Here is a 21996-nt window from a genome sequence, read left to right as displayed (position 1 = left end):
CACATTCTGTGAATTTTCTTCACTATTCTGTTACAATTTCAAAAAATTCCAAAAAGCTGTTTGAAACGTAAGCTGTCCTTTAGTTATCTATAGTTTAAGGTTTGAGTTCCTCCTGATCTACTCATGAATCTTGGAGTTTCTTCACACTGCTGCTTTTCTAAGCTCTACATTTACATGTGAAAATATTTCCTATTAATGTTTTACAGTTCTGTTCAATTTTGGCTAATAGTCTCATCCAGTTGTAGCTTGCTTCTTTCCGGTCAACACTGAACCTCGTTATAATGTGGCCATAGTTTATACTATAACCAAGTCTGATCCTGCATGCCTCTTCAGTAGCAATTTATTGACAAAGGAAACTATCCTAGGCGCACTATTAAACAAAAAACATCTGTTTTTACCACAAACTTTAAAAAATTCTATCTACTTTTGAGAAAGATTAACTCGATAGTATTAACTTTGAGGAAACTGTTAGGTTTGTCTACAGATGCAGAGGTATCAACAGTGTAAACGCAAGCTGGCTTTTTTCACTGAGGTTGGGTGAGACTAGAACGAGGTTAAGGGTGAAAGGTGAAATAACTAAGGGGAACGTGAGGGGAAACTTTATGTGAGGGGAGGGTGGTGAGAGTGTGGAATGAACTGCCAGTGGAAGTGCTGGACGCAGGATTGACTTCAACACTAAAGAGAAATTTGGAAATAAAGGGCTATGGTCCAGGTGCAAGTCTATGGGACTAGGCAGAATAATAGTTCAGTATGGACTAGATGGGCCAAAGATGTTCCATGACTCTATATTGCCATCAATTTATTCTGATTGCTTAGCAATTTTTGCTGTACTGTCAGTAATGATTTCTTGTTATCAATTCTGTTTGAACACACCGTTTTTATAAAATGCTATGTGGTCATTGGTACACCGAGAATTATTTCTGGCCCTGCAGTAGGTTTCAGTGGCGCTGAAGGTCCAAGGATTGGGGGATCAGTGATTAACTGTTAAACAATCAGTCACATCAATAAAGAACAGATTATGCATAGATGCTGGAAATTGATCTTTTAAGTCCATCTATCTCCATCTTAAACTGCTTCCACCACTTGTCCAGGGCTGGGGGAGCCGGCAAAGGTATACAGAGATTCATTACCACTGAGTGAAGAAATTTCTATCCACCTTAGTTTTAACTGGCCCCTTGATTGTGACTCTCCTACTAGTGAGAAATCTACCTCGTCAACAAGCCCTACAAGGATATTCTGTGTTTGAGTGAGATCACTCCAGGGAATACAAACTCAAATTATCTAGCCCGGGAGTTTCTGACCTTTTTTATGCCATGAACCCTTACCATTAACTGAGGGGTCTGCGGGCCCTGGTTTGTGAACACCTAATGTAGCCTCTTGATAGGACAACCCTCTTGTTCTTTCCTGGTGTATCTTTTTTCAGACTACCAGCAAATGTACTATATTCTTTTTAGGTAATGGGACCAAAACCGCAGAATATTCCCAGGTGACCTCATGAGCACCCTGTACTAACCTGACTTCCTTCTTATTAAATTTTACCCTCTTTGCTATTTTAGTCCGAAATGCCGCTTGTCGCCTTTAATACTTTTTGAACTTACAAACTTTTTGTAACTCGTGCACCAGGAAACCTTGATCTCGTCGAGTTCCTCCAGTGATTTTATTTTGCCCTGGATCGCTGTGAACTTCTCTCATTTGCAGTCTCTCTGAATTTTGATAATCTATTTTTTGATTCCTTGAGGCAAAGCTGTTATCAACTGATCCATGGCCAGCACTGCTCTTTACTGTCTGTAAATCAAAGACAGTTATTTGGTATCATTTCGCTGAAATGCTTCCCTTGCCTTCCTTTGAATAAACTAGTCCATGTGAAAGACACAATACTCTCTCCTCAGATGCAGATAGTTCCTGTTGCTGTATCAATGTATAATGCAATTGTAAAGTTATATATTGGGCTATTTGGATGTGCAGCTGAATTTAACATATCTCGACCACCATTAAAGTGACTATTGTAATTTGTAAACAAAAGAATATCTAAAATCTGGAACAACTTTTCTGCCAGTCCAGCTAAGATAAACCAATTTGATGTATCCAAATCTAGTTTATTATATCTGTTTTATTATGGATCAGTATCTTTACCATCTGTGACATTCAGATGTCCTGTGCTTTCTCAAACAACGCTGCAAGTTTGGTCAATAATTACTTGTGCTAGACTTTATTTGATGCAGCAGAGATCTTTGATATTTATTAATTAGATGTACTTGTACACTGTTTATTGATTGCAGTTTAGGTTCCAGTCAGTGATTGTTCCAGGTATATTGTAGCAATCCAGCATATTTTCTTTTCACCATTGTGATACAATCTAAAGGCTATCGGATAGCAAGAATAACAAAATTTAAGAGAATACCCTCCCGTTTAAGTTCTGATTTCTGAGAATCACAATAAATGAGAAGACAGAAGGCTGTGAGTTTTCCAATCTAAAGGCAGTGTCTGTTTCTAGCAGGACGTAATATTTTTATTATTTGCCTGCCAAGTTATGCACGTGTAAGTAACATGGCATGGGAAAAAATATTTTCAGCTGGTTGGAAAAATTCACTAAAATTAGTGGCGAATGACAAGTTTAAAATACTTTGAAGTTTTAAAATGATGAAATGGAAAGTCAGATACCCATATTTACAGATGACACAAAGATAGAAGTAGTTTGTAAAGTATGAAAAAAATATTAAAGGACCATAGTGGGAGATGACTTATTTTAACTTTTTAAAATGCTAAAATATAATATTCAATCTGAGCATCTATGTTTGATCAAAGAATGAAGTATGCATGTTGACTTCGCTTCCCTCAGGTGCACCGTTCTAACAGACCAATTGTCTGCAAAGGATGCAGGAGAACCTTTACCAGCAACTTGCAGCATGGAGCAAGGCGGCTTGGCCTCTGCGATAGCTGCACGTGTGTGATGACAACGAATGAGGAAGCATCTCCAGTCAATCTAAGCCAGACTGAGCAGGGTTTGGAAACCCAGGAGAAGGAGGACAAAGATGCTAACTGGCCTGTGTACATAGAATCAAGTGAAGAAAATGAGTCTGCTGGAGACAATGTGGACGACAAGCAACAGATTCAGAGAAGTTTGACAGATAGTGAAGGATTTATTTAGTGACACAGTTTATTCCCTCCACTCCAGATGGGTTGCAAATGTTCTTCCCTAAGCATCATGATAAGCAAGTGCAGTAATGTACCATTATAGTGTTGGAACCTTCAAGGCCAAAGAAACTCCAGCCAATATAGATCCCTTATTAATTTTCAAATGGGGTATCAACAGTTGGAATGGACCTCTGCCCAAGGAATCCAATTAGAAGTTGGTAAACTGGACAGAAGAATAATACAGAATGGTTGCCAACCTGAATGGAGGAAGCTGGGAAGCCTCTTTCTGTGACAATTCCTTAAATAGAAAGAGCCAAATATCTGCTGGTACAACCAAAGTAAAATCCAGAGCCAATTCCCTTTCAGCATTTGCTGATTATTACTGCTTGAGAATATTTTTCCCAAAAGAAACTCCGCAAATACAATGGGACTGTGCTAATTCTACTTTAAGTGACTTGTTCAAAGCAAATACATTTTGGTTGACTATGCCATTGGCTAATCACTTAGTTCAAGATCAAACAACTTGTAATGTTCTGCATTGAATAGATTTGTGGATAAACGTTTTATTTTAAAAAGCACTAAAGTGGTGGTGTTAGTGCATTCAGATCTTCACCTTTGAATTTTATGTGGATGTTTTCTAACTTGTACTTGGTGAACATTGTGTTGATGTTCCTTCGGTTGAGTAAAAAGTCAGTTCTCCAAGACTTTTATTTAGGGGCCAATAGCCAGACCAACTGGATAGCCCAGTCCTGGCTGCGATACTGAACATTCTTTAATCACTATATGCCACAAATGAAGGCAGGCAAGTTGGACTTCAGACAACTGAAGAAATTTCTCCAGCACTTGATATATTTATGATAATTGTAACCATTCTCATTATCGTCTTTTTCTGTTTATGTTTTTTTATTGTAAGGGGTGGGGGGGGGAAATATGTCCCCAATCCTGGAAGCCCGCAGGTTCAGTTAAACAGTAATGAACTGCTGTAATGCCGAGAGCTCGATGAACCCTATTCTTCACAATAGAAAATAAAATTCAAGGGCTAGAAAATAGTATTTAAACGCAACTTGGAAAAGAAGCTGAACCTTGTCCAATATAAAACACTGTTTTGATGTATCAGAACTGCTTTAAACTGCAATAATTTTTAATTCACATTTGACCTCTCAAAGGGAACAAGTAGAAGACTAAAATGCTTACCTGAAAGGTCTCCTCACCATTGTCTCTCTGACAGATTATATTGCTATTTGATAGCCCGACATCAATAAATTGTCAATGTTTGTGTGGTCCACATAATAATAGGGTGGAAGCAAGGACCCTGTGATTGATGCATCATTCCTTTGGTGTCAAGATGTTTGCTGTTTTTAAGCTCATCTTTTTAATAACTGATTGGATGTGATTTTAATGTATGTGTGCATGTTATAAAGTTTGTTCTCAGCTGTAATGAGTCTAATGTTCTTTGATTAGGTACAGAGAATCTTTTAATCATGCTGCACTAATCTTGGAATATGAAGAAAAAGAATGATAGTATGTTCCTTTGTCCCCCCAACCCCAATGCTATGGGTTCAAATATATTCTCACCCCATAGTACATGTGCAAAAACCTGTTTTGTAAATTTTTACTTGTTATTTATCGACACAAATTTATTTGCAACACAAAATTGTTATTAATAAGGCTTTTGACGTACCAAAGGATCTCAGCAAGCTTCATAGTAATGTTAATGAACAAAATTTGACACCAGACTGCATAATGAGATATTAGGTGAAGAAAATGAAAACTTGCTTGATACTTTTTCCTTGTTTGAGAAGGAAAGAAACAGAAGAATGGAGAGGTTTGAGGGTAGGATCCCAGAACTGAAGACATAATCCACACTTGTGGACTGATTTTAGTATTTAATCTGCAAGCCACTTCAAGGGGTGTGGGGGAGGGCTGATAGTGTAGCTTGCTAGAAGCTTGAATGGTCTGGATGGACTCCAGTGATTATAATAATAGATTCATTTAGTTTAACTGACCTTTTTTTGGCCTGTTTTGCATTGAGAGGAAAATAGATCAAGTAAGTTGGTAATCTTTTAATTCTGACACCTGGATATTAAATCCAGCCGAGAGAAATGGAATTTATCTCTCACCTAACTGTTTCCATTGATGGTAAATGTGACTGTATGGCCAATAAATTATGGGTCATTTGTGCAGTTTTATTTAGGTACAGATGATGTGAGGGAAGTTGTGCTATTGAATAGGTGATCTAATCAAGTTTAGAATCACACCACCAACATATGCAACCAATGAAATTGCCCACTCTGCTGGCAGAGTCAAGTGGAAACTTAAGTATGTGGATGAAAACGAATTTTTAATCTACACCTATATTTGTTATAATGATGTTACCGGGGGAGCAAATAGTTGCATATTAGATTAGCTACTAGCAATCAGTTCAAAATGTAAGACTCTAGATCTGGAGAGAAATTTCCCTTGTGCTGGTGCAGAGTTAATGGATCTTTACTGGTAATGAACCCGTATGTTGTTCCATGTTTGACATGGTATCCAAGAAATTCCATTTGCACTTCGAATCAATACAACTTCAAAGCTTTCTGAAGAATTTTTATTAATTAAGCTTAAACATTCTAGAATTGTTGCTTTATAACAAATTTCGGTTTCCTGTACAATTTTCTACTATGTCTTCAGTTTCAAGTACAAATTGATGCATGATACCGTTCAGTAATCGTGCTGTTAAGCAGGCCGGTGGTGTAGTGGCATCAGCACCGGACTTTGAGGCAAATGATCCCGAGTTTGAATCCGGCCGGCTCCTAGCAACTCGACCTCGTAAGAAAACCCCATAAGGGCAATGGCAAGAAATGCCGCCTGATGCGCCACAAGGCGTGAAAAGGAACAACTCCAACAGCACAGTGCTGTTGATGTGTCCATAACAAATGGATAATTCTTCCTGTGGTCAACTGTAAGGAATAAAGGATGAGTGGGGAGGACGGGCTGCTGTCTTTAATAAGATTATTACTAACCTGATTGTAATCTCAATCCAGTCTCTCCTAATAAGAGGAAATATGCCATAGCATAAAAATACTTGTTTATGAATAAAATTCCTTGCAGTGAAATCCATAAAAGTCAGTAATGATTGTTGTGTTATGCATAAACATATGACCTGAGGAGCAGTATACTGTAAAGAAGATGGGTATTCTCGCCCATCGATCTGTGGCTATTGAGTAACATTGGCTCCCTGTTGAGCAATGCCTTAATTTTAAAAAAAATCTTGTGTTTTCAAATCCTTACAGTGTATGACCTTGTCTCTAATTCTTATAAACCTCTTCAGCTCTACAACCACTGAGAAATCTTTGTACCTCCACTCTTGACTTTTTGATCCTCAAATTGAAATATCAAAACATTAATGGCTGTCTCACCAACAATGCTGCCAAAGTTCTAATTACTTGAATTCCAACTCTAAATCATCCAGCTTTTCTTTATTCCTTAAAACTTATGTTTTCAATTAAACTTTTACTCAAACATTGGTATCTCCTTTTGCGGCTTGGTGTCAAATTTTACCTTTGAGTATTTTGCTATGTTAAAGGTAATATAACTACAAATTGTGTTTGATCTTAATGTTTCAGTTGCTATGAATAGTACAATAAAAGAACACAGCCCCACTCCACAATTCAAGTACTCTCAATCTCATTGGATAACGTCATAAAATTTAGAGATTAATATCCTTTTTGAATGTTCTTTAAATTTTAAGGTGTACTTTAACCTCCTCGCAAAAGAGGGTGCTGTCTTTAAAAAATGATCAAAAGACCTTGTACAATTTGTATGGGCTCCAAGTGCAGAATTAATGCAAAGGCACATTTCGTAATAGCAGAATTGTTTTTGGAATTGCAAAATTTGTACTGACAACAAGTAAGAATATTTTTAAAAAACAGAGAAAGAATGGATTAGTTTTCCTCAACCTCCCATGTTAGAGTCTTCTGGAGAAGGAAAAGAATTTATGCCTCTGATTACAGTCATTCTGAAAACTATTAACTCCTACATATGAGATTCAGAAACTTGGTAACTGATGTTTATCTGAAAGGATTCTACTTTTGGTTCAATTATTGGCCACTTTTGAACCCTTTTTTTCCACCTTAGGATCACATACTTCAATATTTCATATTGTTTGACTAGAATATTCATTAGGCAACTTCCCAGCTTCTCTCTATAGTTGCTTTTCTATTTTAGCCACTAGGATATTTGCATGCACAACTTGAAATGCCCATTCTTTTTTATACTTTATCTCTTCCCCCAACAGTTCAGTAACTCCCTATCCCTCTGTTCTCTTTTGCAAAACTGTTCCACCCAAAATCCTGTGTCACTTCTCTGGTCAAGACTTTTCCCCTGAAAGGAAAAGTGCATTTAAATGGGATTACATTTTTAACTCCACACTGATTTAGAAAATTTGATGCCCACTGCAATCTTGCCTACACAAACAGTAATTCCACGTTGTACATCTTAAGTTTGGAGTTTGTATCTGCTTTCAACTGCACATGACTCTTAAGGAGAAAAAGACTGATCCTGGTGGCAACTCAGCAGTGTATAGGATAATGACGTGACTTGATGGCGACTTTTTTTTATGTGAACCTGTTTTTGAATGTGTTATCCTATTTCCTTAAAGAAAAGATCTTTTTCCACCCTTCACATCTTAATGAACCATCTGTTTTTGGTGCTTCGGTGCTGAATTTCATAGATTGTGACCATGTGGACATTGTTGGCGTCAATGTGCCAGTAGGTGCAATGGAATTGTAAATTCAAGTATTTTATGATCATTCAACAATATGGCAGTTTCTAACTTTTTCTAAATTTAAATTTCTGTTAACTATTTCAAATGTCAGCTGGAAAAAAACTGGTATCTTTTGTGCAACGTGGACATCTTTAATTGTTTCCATAATCTAAATAACCAAAATAAATGTGACCTAGTGCTTAGAAGATTAGCTACATTGTAGCCATGTACCTCTATTACAATGATTAAAATGCATTTTCATTCTGTATGTAGTTAAGATATTTTGTATTATTCAGACATGATGCAGCCAATTTTGGATCATGGGAAACTGAGGTAAACTCAATGGTGGCCATAATGAAACATCTCGAAAACAGCCTAACTGGTCCATGCCAACCAGGATTCCCATCTAAGCTAGTCCCATCTGGAGGTGGTAAGCAATTTTTTCTTCAACTTTTTGCTACACATTTTATAGCTTTGATCACTCTCAACTGGTTGGAGTACCTTGCCCATTTATCCACGTGAATATCCATGTAATCTGCCGATGTAACTAATCAAATCCATTGTGGTTTTCACTGGATATGATGTACTATATATCTGTCCTCATTCAAACTTCTCTAATTTAATTGCTAGACTAAACTCTTTAGTGAGATGAATTTCAGATTGAATTGTTAAGCTGCTTTACTTTATAGATCCAAGTCAACTTTAAGCTCATTTTCTTTGCTCGACTTGTATCCTTTAAAAATAAGGAAAAAATAGGGTTTTTTTTTGAACAGAATGTTTGCTACATGCTTCTCACTAAATAATCAATTGCAGCAACTGACATGCAGCTTTCCCTTGTGTTGTTTTTATATTTTAAACGATTTAGAACCTTTGAGCATCCTCATCTAGTATTCTTAAGAAATGGAAGAGCAGTGTTCTTTATAGATTTTCCAAAACGGGGATTTTCTGTTCAGTCTGGCAGCTAAACCTTCCCAAGAATATATCATCCCCAGAGCACTGACTGTTGGGCTTAAGGTTATAAATTACCTCACCCACAAAAGGAATATATGCTCTGTTTCTCCACTGAGGAGGGAAAAGAGATGACATCCACAGTTGTTACAGACAGATCCAAATTTCCTTCCAACCACCACTATTTCTTCTGTCCCCGGCTCCGTCAATGCCATTCTGAGAGGATATATTTGTTTTGTTTTAAAATTTGTTATATAATTATTATTCCTGGATACTGTAGAATTTGCAGAAATGACCTTAACGATGGTCAAGAATGTTAATCTGTTGATCTTGCCTAACCTTTTAAGATCACTAAGTCATGAGTAATTTGGATAATTGGACAATGCTCAAAACACATTGCACCAGTAAGTAGTTATTGATTAGAATTTTGTATCTCGGATCAATTTTGCATCTGTCTGAAAATATAAATAGTGTGACAGATGCTCTAATTGCTGTAAATACTGTAAGATACTAAAGAAAAAAAGGCCTGCGGTGTTTAACTGTTAATCTACAGAGTCATTTTAAAGCTGCTGCTCTGATTAACCCTTTGGGGATATAATTTGAATAACTCCTAAGATACTTAAAATTTATCTGATAGGAGTTTCTCTCCTTGTTAACTCAAGGGTGTGGGAGTAAATGGATTTCTTACTCTCTTACATCATAAAATTGCTCTGCTGTAATTTCAGTTATACAGAATATTAAAAATTTCACAGTTACATTAGATTGCATTAATATTTATCCATGTGGGGAAAGTAGTCAGATAATCATTTGAAAGGAGAAGAAATTGGAAAACCCTTCCAAAATATGGAAGTAATGATGAACATTGTGACAGACTTGAAGAAAATTAGGAATTGTGGAAGGAGAAGCTAAGTATTGTATGGCAGAAGAATATAAATTACCTTACATGTGGTATAATAAATCTAAATTTGTCTGAGAATGAAGCCATTTATATAATAGTATAAAATGGCTTCATTCTCAGACATGAAGTTAAAAGAAAGTTGTCATTGTCTTGCTGAAGCTTTCCCAATCAAAAGCAAATTTGTTGATGTGTGGATTTGTGAACAATAAATTTGAACACAAAAGTGGATAGTTTTGGATAACTTTTGGAAGCCCGTGTCTGGTGGTGTACCTCAGGGATTCGTACTGAGTCTAATTAATAAATCAGATGATATTGTGGTGAACTGGAACAGCAGATTTGCAGATGATACCAAGATTGAGGATGTCGTGGACAGCAAGGAAGGCTGTCAAAACTGAGAAAGTGGCAGATGGAATTTAATGCAGACAATCATGAGGTGTTGCACTTTGGTAGGTCAAACCAGTGAATTTCAGGGCAGTGAGGTATGTGGCAGAACAAAGCAATCTGGGAATACAAATCCATAATTCTTTGAAAGTGGTGTCATGGATCAATAGAGTGATAAAGGAAGCTTTTAGCACATTGGCCTTTATGAATCAGGGCATTGTGTACAGGACTTGGGATGTTATGTTGAGGTTGTATAAGATGTTAGTGAGGCTGAATTTAAAGTTTTCTGTGTGGCTCTGGGCACCTGCCTATAGGAAAGTTAACAAAAATTTTGAAGGAGTACAAAGAATGTTGCCAAGACTTGAGGCTGAGTTACTGGGAATGGTTGGATAGGGTTAGGAGCTTTACTCCCTGGAGTGCAGGAGAATGAGGGGAGATTTTATAGAGGTGTTTGGATAGATAGATTGCATGCATACATACTTTCCCCCCTCCGGTTGGGTGAGACTAGAACTGGAGATCAGGTCCAGGGTGAAACATTTGATGGGAATCTAGGGGGAACTTCTTCACTCAGAGTGGTGTGAAGGTGGAACGAGTTGCCAGTGAAAGTGGTGGATGCAGGTCCAATAGTTACATTTAAGGGAACTTTGGATAGCTATATAGATGAGAGGGGTATGGAGGGCTATGGTCCAGGTGCAGGTAGATAGGACTAGGCAGAAAACTCGACAGGCATGGACCAGATGGGGAGAAGGGCCTGTTTCTCTGTTGTAGTGTTTTCTATTTTGCTTGTCCCATTATAGTTAATCCTTAACTATATAACACCAAAAAACTGATATCGACCATCGCAGCGATGTGTTCTATTAAAATACAGAGACATGAACATGGCTTTGCTGTGTGGTATGACAGGAACTACAGTAGTATGGCAGCTCTAAGCACCCTGGCTTCAATCCTGACCTAAGTGGAGCTTGCATATTCTTCCTGTGATAGTGTGGATTGCCGGCCAGTGATCAGGTGTCTTCCTACAACTCAGTCTCATGCAAGATTTAAACTGACCACTGTAAATTGCCCCAGATATGCAGTTGACAGGTAGAACGTGAGAAGATGGTGATAGGAATGATTGGAAAACAAAATGGAAATGGCAACACACATCAAAGTTGCTAGTGAATGCAGCAGGCCAGGCAGCATCTCTAGGAAGAGGTGCAGTCGACGTTTCGGGCCAAGACCCTTCGTCAGGACTAACTGAAGGAAGAGTTAGTAAGAGATTTGAAAGTGGGAGGGGGAGGGGGAGATCCAAAATGATAGGAGAAGACAGGAGGGGGAGGGATGGAGCCAAGAGCTGGACAGCTGATTGGCAATGGGGATATGAGAGCATCATGGGACAGGAGGTCTGGGGAGAAAGACAAGGGGGGGGAATCCAGAGGATGGGCAAGAGGTATAGTCAGAGGGACAGAGGGAGAAAAAGGAGAGTGAGAGAAAGAATGTGTGTATAAAAATAAATAACGGATGGGGTACGAGGGGGAGGTGGGGTATTAGCGGAAGTTAGGAAGTTGGAAATGGCAGTAGATTTGGTTTAATGAGTAACACACGTACAATGCCGAAGGAACTCAGCAGGTCAGACAGTATCTATGGAAGGGAATAAACAGTTGATGTCTTGGGCTGAGGCCCTTCATAGTGGTACTGATTGCTAGTGTGAACTTGATGAGATGAAGGGTCTTTTTTCAAGCTGTATGACTCTTGCTTCCCCCCCCCCATCACAAAAGCTAGACTTTATTTAATTTTATTCACTCTGTACTGCAGAGAAAGGGTCTGAGTACTGGTTATAGCAAAAGTTTGAGCTGTAGCTACAAAACCACTGAGCTCCAGCACCCCCACCAAACTCTTATGTTACAGCGACAACACTGGGGAATTGGTGGGGTGCATCTGATTCACAAGGATGGGCTGAGCAATAACTGCCTGAGCAGCCTACTCTCAAAGTGACAGAAGGCATGGACGGTGTTAGTGAGCAGTTCACCTTAGGAGCACTTGACTCCACACCTCAGTACACACTTGGGCCAAGTGTAGATCAAAGTTGAACTGCCAAGGTAGGGGCAAGTAACTGCTGTTGACATGAAGACAGCACATGGTCTAATGCAAATTGGCAAATGGCACTGGGGAGGGATGGTGTTGTGGCAAGAGAGACTGGAGAGATCATGTCACCCCAGTATCTTTCCATCGTCTGCAAGGCACAAGTCAGTGTGTGACCAGATACCCTCTGCTTGCTCGGAGAGTGCAGCGCCAGCAAGACTCCTGTGTGTTTGGGACAAAGCAGCCTGCTTGACTGCTATCCAATAATGAGTGTAAGCCACGTATGAACTGCCCAGAGCTTGTTCAGTGTTTGCCGGTCAGTCGTCTGTTACTTTGCAACCCTGCATGAGAGCACCAGTTATGTCAGAGGAAGAACCCACTTCCCTGCAATCTAAAGTGACCCCATATCTAAGAAAGGATGTGATGCTGTTGGAGAGGATCCAGAGGGGGTTCATGAGAATGACCTCACGAATGAAAGGGTTAACATATGAGGAGCATTTGATGGGTCTGGGCCTGCACTCACTGGAGTTTATTAGAATGGTGGGGGGGCATCTCATTGAAACTACCGGATATTGAAAGGCATAGATAGCGAACATGGAGATGATGTTTCCAAACACAGGCACAGCCTCAGGATACAAGGACGTACCTTCAGAACAGAGATAAGGAATAGGAACTTAAGAAATAGGAGCAGGAGTCGGCCATCTGACCTGTCGAGCCTGCTCCACCATTCAATAAGATCATGGCTGATCTGACCATGAACTCATCTCCACCTACCTGCCTTTTCCCCACAACCCTTAATTCCTCTACTATGCAAAAGTCTATCCAACCTTGTCTTAAATATATTTATTGAGGTAGTCTCCACTGGTTCTTTAATTTCTTTAGCCAGAGGGTGGCAAATTTGTGGAATTCATTGCCACAGAAGGCTGTGGGGGCCAAGCGACTGCGTATATTTAAAAATACGAAAAAGTCTGCAGATGCTGGAAATCCAAAGCAACACGCACAAAATGCTGGAGGAACTCAGTAGGTCAGGCAGCACCTATAGGAATGAATAGATGGTCTATGTTTCGGGCTGAGACCCTTCTTCCTGAATGGATTGGGGGGGGGGAGATGCCAGAATTACAGAAGTGGGGGGAGGGGAAGGAGGCTAGCTGGATGGTGATAGTTGATGTCAGGTGGGTGGGAAAAGGTAAAGGGCGAGAGAGGAAGGAATCTGATGGGAGAGGAGAGTGGACCATAGGAGAAAGGGAAGGCGGAGGGGACCCGGGGGGGGGGGGAGGGGAGGTGAAATTCCTGGTACAATAAAAAGGTGGGAAGGTTAGCTGGAGGGTGATAGGTTCTTATTTGTAAAGGCGTCAAAGGTTACGGTGAGAAGGCAGGAGAATGAGACTGAGAGGGAAATATAAATCAGTCATGATCGAATGGTGGCTCAGACTCGACGGGCCGAACTTCCTGATTTTGCTGGTATGCCCTATGGGTCCGCAGACGATGCTGCCTGATAGTCCAAGAAAATGTTTTTAAAAAAACCCGGGCAGTTGTAAAATACAGGTAAAAGCGCGATGAAAAAAATGCGCTTTGGTGGTTTGTTCTACTTCAGTTGTAAGTGCCTCCGGGTGTAAATCCGGGCGTTAAAAGCACGTCCGGGTCGAACCGGGTGGAGACCGACATTTATCCTGGGTAAGGGGGATTCGGGGTTTTATTTTTTGCTGTAATTGACCATGACCGGCAAGGCGCCCTGGATGGCGGGATGAGCAGCGAACTCATTGAGGGCTGATAGGAAGGGAGACCGGGTGGCCGGGAGGATATCGCACTGGCGGTGCTGCCGTCCGCGTACCCCCACCACCACGCACTGGGAGGGAGACGGGCACTTCTGTCAAACGGGCTTGGTCTGGTTCTTCGCTGCACCTTCGTCCTCCCGCTGCCTGCCTGCTCTCTTCCTCGCCGTCCCCGTGGCTGCGCCCGGGCGTGCCCAGGTCCTGCGCTCGGGTGATTATTTACCCTCGCAGGGTGGATTAAATCCGGCCGTTCTCTCTTGCTACCCCTCCCCCCCCTTTTTATTTGACTATCCGACCATTTGAACCGCGCGGAGAAATGGTGCGGAGTCTGGAGTCGCACAGGACAAAACACGTCTGCCTGTCCAAGTCTGCCATGCTCTGCTCGAGTTGCGATCGCGCTGCGTATCGAGGGTGTAATGTTTGGATATCAAATAAAAATCCTCTATCTCTCCACATTACGGGCATCATTTGGAGTAAATAATGAGTAAATATCAAGGGAAATGTGGAGGCTGTTTCTTTAGCTAAGTACTCGCCCTATATTTTCCAGCCAAGATCAAAAGTTGAGGTTGGTAACTTGCAACCCATTGAAGTTGTCTCTACCCAGCCACTGTCTTTCTGCCCGTCACCCGTGCCCTGCTAGGCCAACAACAGCCTGCACTTTGTGTAGCAGCGTTCGCTCCGCTGAACGAACCAAGCGTGGTTCGCAGACCAGAGAACACCAAATCGCGTAAAACGGTTTGATAAATTGAAAGTTAAAAAAAATATAACTGCGGATGTTGGAAACGGGCAATCCTGGACTCAGCGGGGCTGGCAGTGCCTGCTGAGGAAAATGTGATTTCAAACTGTTTCTCTTTTGACGTGGCCTGTTTGAGTGTTTCCATCATTTTTTTGTTTTTGTTTTGCGAATGAGTTGATTTGGCCAAAAAAAAGGGTAAGTTTTAAGTGGCAGAGAGTTGGCATTAACAGCAACCGGATGGTGAGGTTTTCAGAGAGGGCATGTTCAAGACTGGTTAAGGTATGGTCACTCATGGAAAAGCAGAGAACAGTTCAAGTTTATTATCATAGGGAAAATGCTGTTTTAACGTACTCTTTTAAAGTTCCAAGTAATTTTTATTATTAAAGTACATGTATGTCACCAAATACACCCCTGAAATTCATTTTCTTTGGACAGACACAGCCTCTTGAGCTTGCTGAGTCAGGAATTAAAATGGTCTGATTTGAACTTTGACCTTGGCTGTTTTCCCACCTAACACCACTCATCCCCAGTCTTAAATATTGCAATTCACCTCTTACTTATCTAAATTTGGGCTCATTTGTTCAATCTACAGCTACAATCCCCCTCCCTCCACCTATAAACTTACAAATGTTTGGTCTTCAAATGAGTGTTCAATTTCCATTTGAAACCTCTGTGAAATCTGATTTTGGGCAATGGTATTCAGATCGTACTGTAGGGTTGGAGTGAGTATGATCTCATCTGCACTTCGGTTGTTTTGATTTATATTTTATTAAATATATATCTTAAATTTGGATGGTCATCCTGCATTAGTTGATTTTAAACTGAAAAAAAACATACACAAAGCCCTTTTAATTGCTACATTGACTTGTTTGAGATGAATTGATATATATTTGACTTGGGGATTATCCTCTGCTCTAAGCAAATTAGTATTCTTCATGTCCTTTTCAGACTGATGTAACCCCCAGGCAGCTCTCAAGATGGAGATCTCCTCACACCAAGCCCGTTTATTCCAACAGCTAAACGAACAGCGTAAGCAGGAAATGTTCTGTGACTGCAGCATCATTGTGGAGGGCAGAGTCTTTAAAGGTCACCGTAACATCCTGTTTGCCAGCAGTGGCTACTTCCGTATGCTGCTGCTTCATAACGCCCAGGATGTGGGGCAGCCCGCCGTAGCCACATTCGACGTCTTCTCTGCAGATGCATTTACAATTATTTTGGATTTCATCTACTCGGGGCGACTGTCCCTCACGAGCCAAAATGTGATTGATGTGATGTCAGCTGCCAGCTTCTTGCAAATGACAGATGTAATTAATGTCTGCAAGAGCTTCATCAAATCATCCCTGGACATAAGTGAAAAAGAGAGATACTTAAGACATTCCAGTAATAGTGAAATTAAATGTGGGGAAGCACCTCCCTTGTACTCAGGCAGCCGTGGTGTAGAGATTAATGCTGGTCACGCTCAGAAGGACTCTGATTTGGGAGGTACTGTCGGACATTCCTGGAGAAATTTCAACTTTCATCAGGCAGTTTCAAACCTTCCCTGCCCCAGAGACCAATTGCCGATGTCTTTTGCCAATGACCAAGCACCTCAGGAAGTTGCTGTTTACAAAGGCAACAGCTTGTGTAGTTTGGGTGCAAGAACGTCTGAACACATAAACACAGAACCCCAGGATCATGAGAAGAGAATAGCGGGTTCTGAGCCAATTGGTCCGCTTGTGAATTATCATTTCAGGCATCAGGCAGATGCGCTGTCTCTACCACAAAGGAACGCTGACACAGTGCAGCAACCTTCTCAAGGGAGAGATCGAAAGGCAGAAGATTGGTATCCTCCAGTGCCTACAATTGTGGAAGTTGTAGGTGACTGGAATGGAGAGAACACAGGTAAGCTTTCTTTAATGCCAAAGGTGCAGGCAAACCATTGAGATTTAGTGTCTGGGTATCTCATCATCTTACTGTAAATCTTTTAATCTGTTGCTTTACTAACCTGAGAAATTAAAACAGTTCAAATGCATACATTCGTAAGGCCAGTGATGTTGTGGGGATGGAACTGGACTCTCTGACGGTGGTGTCTGAAAAGAGGATGCTGTCCAAGTTGCATGCCATCTTGGACAGTGTCTCCCTTCCACTACATAATGGACTGGTTGGGTACAGGAGTACATTCAGCCAGAGACTCATTCCACCGAGATGCAGCACTGAGCGTCATAGGAAGTCATTCCTGCCTGTGGCCATCAAACTATACAACTCCTCCCTTGGAGGGTCAGACACCCTGAGCCAATAGGCTGGTCCTGGACTTATTTCCTGGCATAATTTACATATTACTATTTACCCTTTTATGGTTTTATTGCTATTTAATTATTTATGGTGCAACTGTAACAAAAACCAATTTCCCCTGGGATTAACAAAGTATGACCATGACATGTCTGGCTGTACATAGTCATTTGTTTGAAAGGCACTGTTGTCCATTACAATTGATTTTTGTTAACAGCTGCAACTGTTTCTATTTGTATAGCATGTTTAACAAAAATTAACACGTAACCAGATTCCATGGCTTTTTACAGAGGTATTACTTAATCAAATAAAATAGCTTTAAGAGCCGGCCGGTGGTGTAGAGGCATCAGCACCGGACTTCGAGGTGAGTGGTCCTGGGTTTCAATCTGGCCAGCTCCTTGCACACTTTCAATCTGCGCTGGGTGGAGTGTCGAGCTAGCAACTCACTCAGCCTCGTAAAAATTAGACACGGCAAGGAGAGGAATAACATAACATGAGGACGGATTAGGAAATGAGGAGACATGAGGAAATATAAGCACTTGCCCAATACAATATTAAGCTTTAAGGAGGAACTGTACAGAAGGAAAACAGTAGTTTGCTACATACGTTGATACATTTTGACAAGAATAATGCTTTCAATGTCAGGTTTTTAGCTTCCCTAGATTTTCAACTGCTTAAAATTATTACTAATGTTCTGTAGTCATAATTCACATATGTATTGCATTGTCTCATCTGGATATGTGCAGATTTAGAATTTCAAGTATTTTAAATGTTGTTTAAACATCTACATTTTTTTTTCAAAGGAGACTGCAATATATTACCAAAGATGAGATTCAAGTGCCCTTTCTGTACACATACAGTGAAGCGGAAATCTGACTTGAAGCGACATCTTCGATCACATACAGGGGAGAGACCATTTCCTTGTGATTCCTGTGGAAAGAGATTCACACGACTCGAGCACCTCCGCAGTCACCACATGACCGTGAGTGTGAAGTCTCAGTGTTTACTAAAGTTAACAATGATCATGGGAGACATGGGAGCTCAACCTCGTGCATATCCTGCATCTTAAATAAACAAACTATTGAATAATAACGTGAATATTATGGTGCACCTGGCAGAAACTTCAGCTGGCATTGTCACTTGGGTAACATCAAATATTAATCTGGAACTCTTAGCCTGCCTTACCTATTTTTGTGGTTTCTTCCTTGTTACTGATAACCACTTGCACGTGGCCAAGTGGTTAAGGCATTGGACTAGTGACCTGAAGGTCGTGAGTTTGAGCCCCAGCCGAGGGAATGTGTCGTGTCCTGAGCAAGGCACTTAATCACATTGCTTTGCGACGACACTGGTGCCAAGCTGTATGGGTCCTAATGCCCTTCCCTTGGACAACATCGGTGTCGTGGAGAGGGGAGACGCAGCATGGGCAACTGCTGGTCTTCCTTACAACCTTTCCCAGGCCTGCACCCTGGAGAGTGAAGACTTTCCAGGCGCAGATCCATGGTCTCGCAAGACTAATGCATGCCTTACTGATAAATTAAGAGGGAAGTTGTGTACTCTGATCTAATGTTAACATCCATTGATTTAATGGCAACTTATGACAAAAAAAATCTAAAACTATAAAAGTTCCGCCTTTCCTCAACCCTGATCTTCCTGCCATTGTGTGTCAGTCACAGTTGTGTTTCTATATACATTGTATATAGAAACACAACATTGTATATAGAAACATTCTGACTTACCACAAGTGTGGGTGAACTTGCATTACTAATGAGTCTTGATTTTGTTTGTTGGTGCTGTTTGCTTGCACTATAATATGGCTTTGTGTTAATCTTATTAAATTCATCATTTTATTGCCCTTCGCAACATTGCTGACTTGTTTTATTAGCTCTGCAATTATCAAGAGCAATGACCTAGATGAAAGATCTTGACCCAAAATGTCGACGGTCCATTTCCCTCCGCAGATGCTGCCTGACCCACTGAGTTCCTCCAGCAATTTACTTTTTAATCAAGGGCAATAAGTTCTATTTCAGTTAGTAACAGTATTGTGCCTTTCCATTTTTGTTCCATTCACGTCTTTGTGTTGTTTGGACTTTTTCCAGATCCATGTGTCCAGAAAGGCTATTTGCAAAGTTTGCAGGAAATCACTTACCGGCATTGCAGCCAAAATTGTACAATATGATGGCAGGTCATTTGGGTTGTGCAATAGCTGTACAAATCCAATGAATTCGGGTCACGATGATGAACCTATCGACTTGGATGCACACGCAGACAATGATACGGAATTTCAGGAAATTAACAAAGAATCTAGCTGGATTTCTGCAGAGACTCAGGGCGACACAGAAGTCCTGAGTTCAGGAGGAGAAGATCCAGGCAGCAACCAAGTTAATGTAGTAGAAGAAATTCTGGATGATTCAGATGAGCAAGTGTAAGTTTATGGTAAAACTGAGAAGAGAGCCTGAGGGGACATTCTATGCTGAAACCTTTTTATAAGGATAGAAAATTACAAATGTTACCCGAGGGGTTATAAAGAGAGGTTCCAACACCTTGTACATATATTTGCCTTTTAAAATGTTACTAACAACTTGTTAGTTGTTTCTCATTTCTGCATATTAAAGGTGAGATGGTTTAAAGTATTGAGTTACTAATGGAAAGCATTGCTTTAAAGTGTTGCATGATGAATAGTGTACAAGTATTTAAAACCACAAGGATTAGGTCATAGCCAAGAACCTTTTTGACAACATGTTAAAGAGAAAATGGATTCTCAAGATTAGATTTGAAGAAACATATTGTTTTCTGTTGTAGAATAATGATTATACATAATGCTCAGATATTCACTGTCATGTTGCCCTGGTGGAGAGCTAGCATGGACATGATGTGTTAAGTGGCCTTCTGTATTGAAACCAATCTGTGATCCTGTTCATACAACATACTTCTACATACAACATTTTTACACTCAGAAAGGACTTCAAATCGCATGCTTATAACCAGATGTCACAGATTCATACATGAACATAAATCTAGAGTCCATATGTTTGGATTGTTTTCAAAATGTTAAAAGTCTGTGATAAGACAAAGGACGATTTAATTTTCATGTTAATTCCAACTTGGGAAATAGTGCAGAACCATTTTATTTATCCATCAATATTATACCTAATTTATTTTAAGACTTAAGTTATTTTTAGGTAATTTTCATTTCAGTTTTGTATTATTATCAAATCATCCTGTGTTTCTGGCATCCCCTCATCACCTGCTGGCATTTTTGCTTAGCATGATCAATATTTGTCTCTTGGTTAAGGAAATTGAAGTCGTGTGGTATTACCTGCTTTTGCACCTGAGTTTGTTATAGTAAATAATTTTCAGTCTTGGACAGATGGATCTTCAGTAAAGAAGCATGTCTGGAAATTGACAAAACTTTCTTTAAAAGAACAAATATAATGTTTATACCCATACCCTAATAACTTGCATTTAAACTCACAACATTGATATTCTGTTTTCCTTATTAATTACTGTACAGGTAGTCAATATTCCTGCTCATATAATTCATGTTCAAATTATTGACAGAACATACGGTATTTCCACCATCTCCTGCTCTAGGTATAGAAGACTGTAACATGAGTGTTCAGTAAGGTGACGTTATGAGCGCACATCTTGAATGCCTGCTAACTCACTGGATGCCTCCCTGACCTTAAGGACTGATAGATATATGTTTTGTATTACATATTAAATATTCTTTGTACAAAGAGGATCCAATTCATTGAGCTTCATGGGAAAAGAGGATAAACAGATATGTTTTAAGTGATTTGTGGTTTTAAAACATCAAAGTCAAGATGTATGATATTGCAATACACAATTTTTATATACTGTATATTAATGTTTATTGGATTTTGATCTTGTGCCAGAACTGTTAAACTTGTTGTATTGTAACATTGTTTTTATATTCTGACTGCTCTGAGAATTGCTGTCAGCTAATTATTTCTTTTTTGGATTGGGTAATGTGTTCTAAGTGATTTTGATAATTGAACCTGTAATGCTTAAAACCAATCATGATTTTAAATCATACCCAAATTGGATGTCCAGATTATTTTTATATATAAGTTTCCAAAAAAATACGCCGTCACTTAAAAAAGTGAGTAATTCTATGTTTAAAAAGTATATATTTTTTCTACAAAGTGCATCTGTTACTGGAACAATGTGTTTCATGGTGGTATATTAAATACAGCTGAGTTGACTATTGTGGATTGATCCATACAACTTGTCTAAGATAAAGGTAACCTATTTTGAAGCTTCAATTCATTCTGTTAACCTTATCGTCTCCAAGAAGATGTCAGATTTTTGAATGCACAGTATTTAGTGCTGTAGAAGTACCCTAGGTTTTTAACAGATCTCATTCTTGTATGAATTTGATGTACGTTTTGATTCATAACTTTGTGTGCTTCTCCAGTCCTCTGAAAGGTGACTGGAGCGATAAGACCCATTATAAATTGATAATCAATTATAAATAAGTTATTAAACAATGAAACTTTACTGTAAGTATCCCTGTATCTTATCTTTGAACCATCTTCAACTCATTTTGACCCCTCCACAAGCGCTGCCTGGACATTTTGTTGCTCTGATTTCTTGGCATGTTTCTTGTCTTCATTTTTGTTTGCTGCACTATTATAACCTGAAAATAAGTCTCCAAATTTTCTGGCATTTCCTTTCTTCTTGCTCCTCCACTTCCCGCGCTCACTAACTTCCTCCTTGAAGATCCATTTGAAAATCTATTTCTTTGATCAAGTTAGCATTAATTGCACCTCTGAGAAATTCTTTTGAATTGTATAACATGGAAGATATTATGTAAGGACAAGTTTTAACAATGAAAATAACAAAAATGGCTGCTATATTTTCATTAGTGGGCCATCTGTACTCTTTTAACTAGAAGTCCTCATTGCCCCAGGCTTTATTGAGTCATAGTGTTGTACTATACTGAAATGGGCCCTTCAGTCCAACTCATCCACACCAAACAAGTTGCCTATCTGAAATGGTCTTTTTTGCCGTATTTGGCCCGTATCCC

General features: G+C 39.8%; 2 protein-coding genes across 5 annotated transcripts in view; both read left to right on the top strand.

Annotated features, from left to right (window-relative positions):
- zbtb8b (zinc finger and BTB domain containing 8B) overlaps positions 1-8108 on the top strand; it is a 31151-nt gene extending 23043 nt beyond the window's left edge. Inside the window, exon 4 of one of the 2 annotated variants that reach the window (XM_063033591.1) lies at positions 2840-8108. In XM_063033591.1, the coding sequence (XP_062889661.1) occupies positions 2840-3148 (309 nt within the window). In that variant the 3' untranslated portion in view covers positions 3149-8108. The remainder of the gene's footprint in view (positions 1-2839) is intronic. The other variant, XM_063033590.1, reaches the window with a different exon arrangement.
- Positions 8109-8160: 52 nt separating this feature from the next.
- Positions 8161-21449, top strand: LOC134338062 (zinc finger and BTB domain-containing protein 8A-like). Of its 3 annotated transcripts, none has more exons than XM_063033593.1 (4): positions 8161-8312; positions 15627-16559; positions 17750-17928; positions 19043-21449. In XM_063033593.1, the coding sequence occupies exons 2-4, from the start codon at positions 15656-15658 to the stop codon at positions 19370-19372; spliced, it is 1413 nt and encodes a 470-aa protein (XP_062889663.1). In that variant the 5' UTR covers positions 8161-8312; positions 15627-15655; the 3' UTR covers positions 19373-21449. The 3 variants fall into 3 exon arrangements, with proteins under 3 accessions (XP_062889663.1, XP_062889665.1, XP_062889664.1); XM_063033595.1 differs by lacking the exon at positions 8161-8312 and adding an exon at positions 13694-13715; XM_063033594.1 differs by lacking the exon at positions 8161-8312 and adding an exon at positions 13814-13844.
- Positions 21450-21996: the final 547 nt, after the last annotated feature.

Source organism: Mobula hypostoma, chromosome 26 (genome assembly GCF_963921235.1).
Source record: "Mobula hypostoma chromosome 26, sMobHyp1.1, whole genome shotgun sequence".
In the NCBI taxonomy this organism is placed as follows: domain Eukaryota; kingdom Metazoa; phylum Chordata; class Chondrichthyes; order Myliobatiformes; family Myliobatidae; genus Mobula; species Mobula hypostoma.
The sequence above is the reverse complement of the archived record's forward strand: the minus strand, read 5'-3'. Positions and strand labels throughout refer to the sequence as shown.

Coding starts and splice junctions, on each gene's coding strand:
- LOC134338062 (XM_063033593.1), top strand. CDS start 15,656: ATGGAGATCTCCTCACACCAAGCCCGTTTATTCCAACAGCTAAACGAA. Junction 16,560..17,749: donor CTGGAATGGAGAGAACACAG/GTAAGCTTTCTT, acceptor TTTTTTTCAAAG/GAGACTGCAATATATTACCA. Junction 17,929..19,042: donor TCCGCAGTCACCACATGACC/GTGAGTGTGAAG, acceptor GACTTTTTCCAG/ATCCATGTGTCCAGAAAGGC.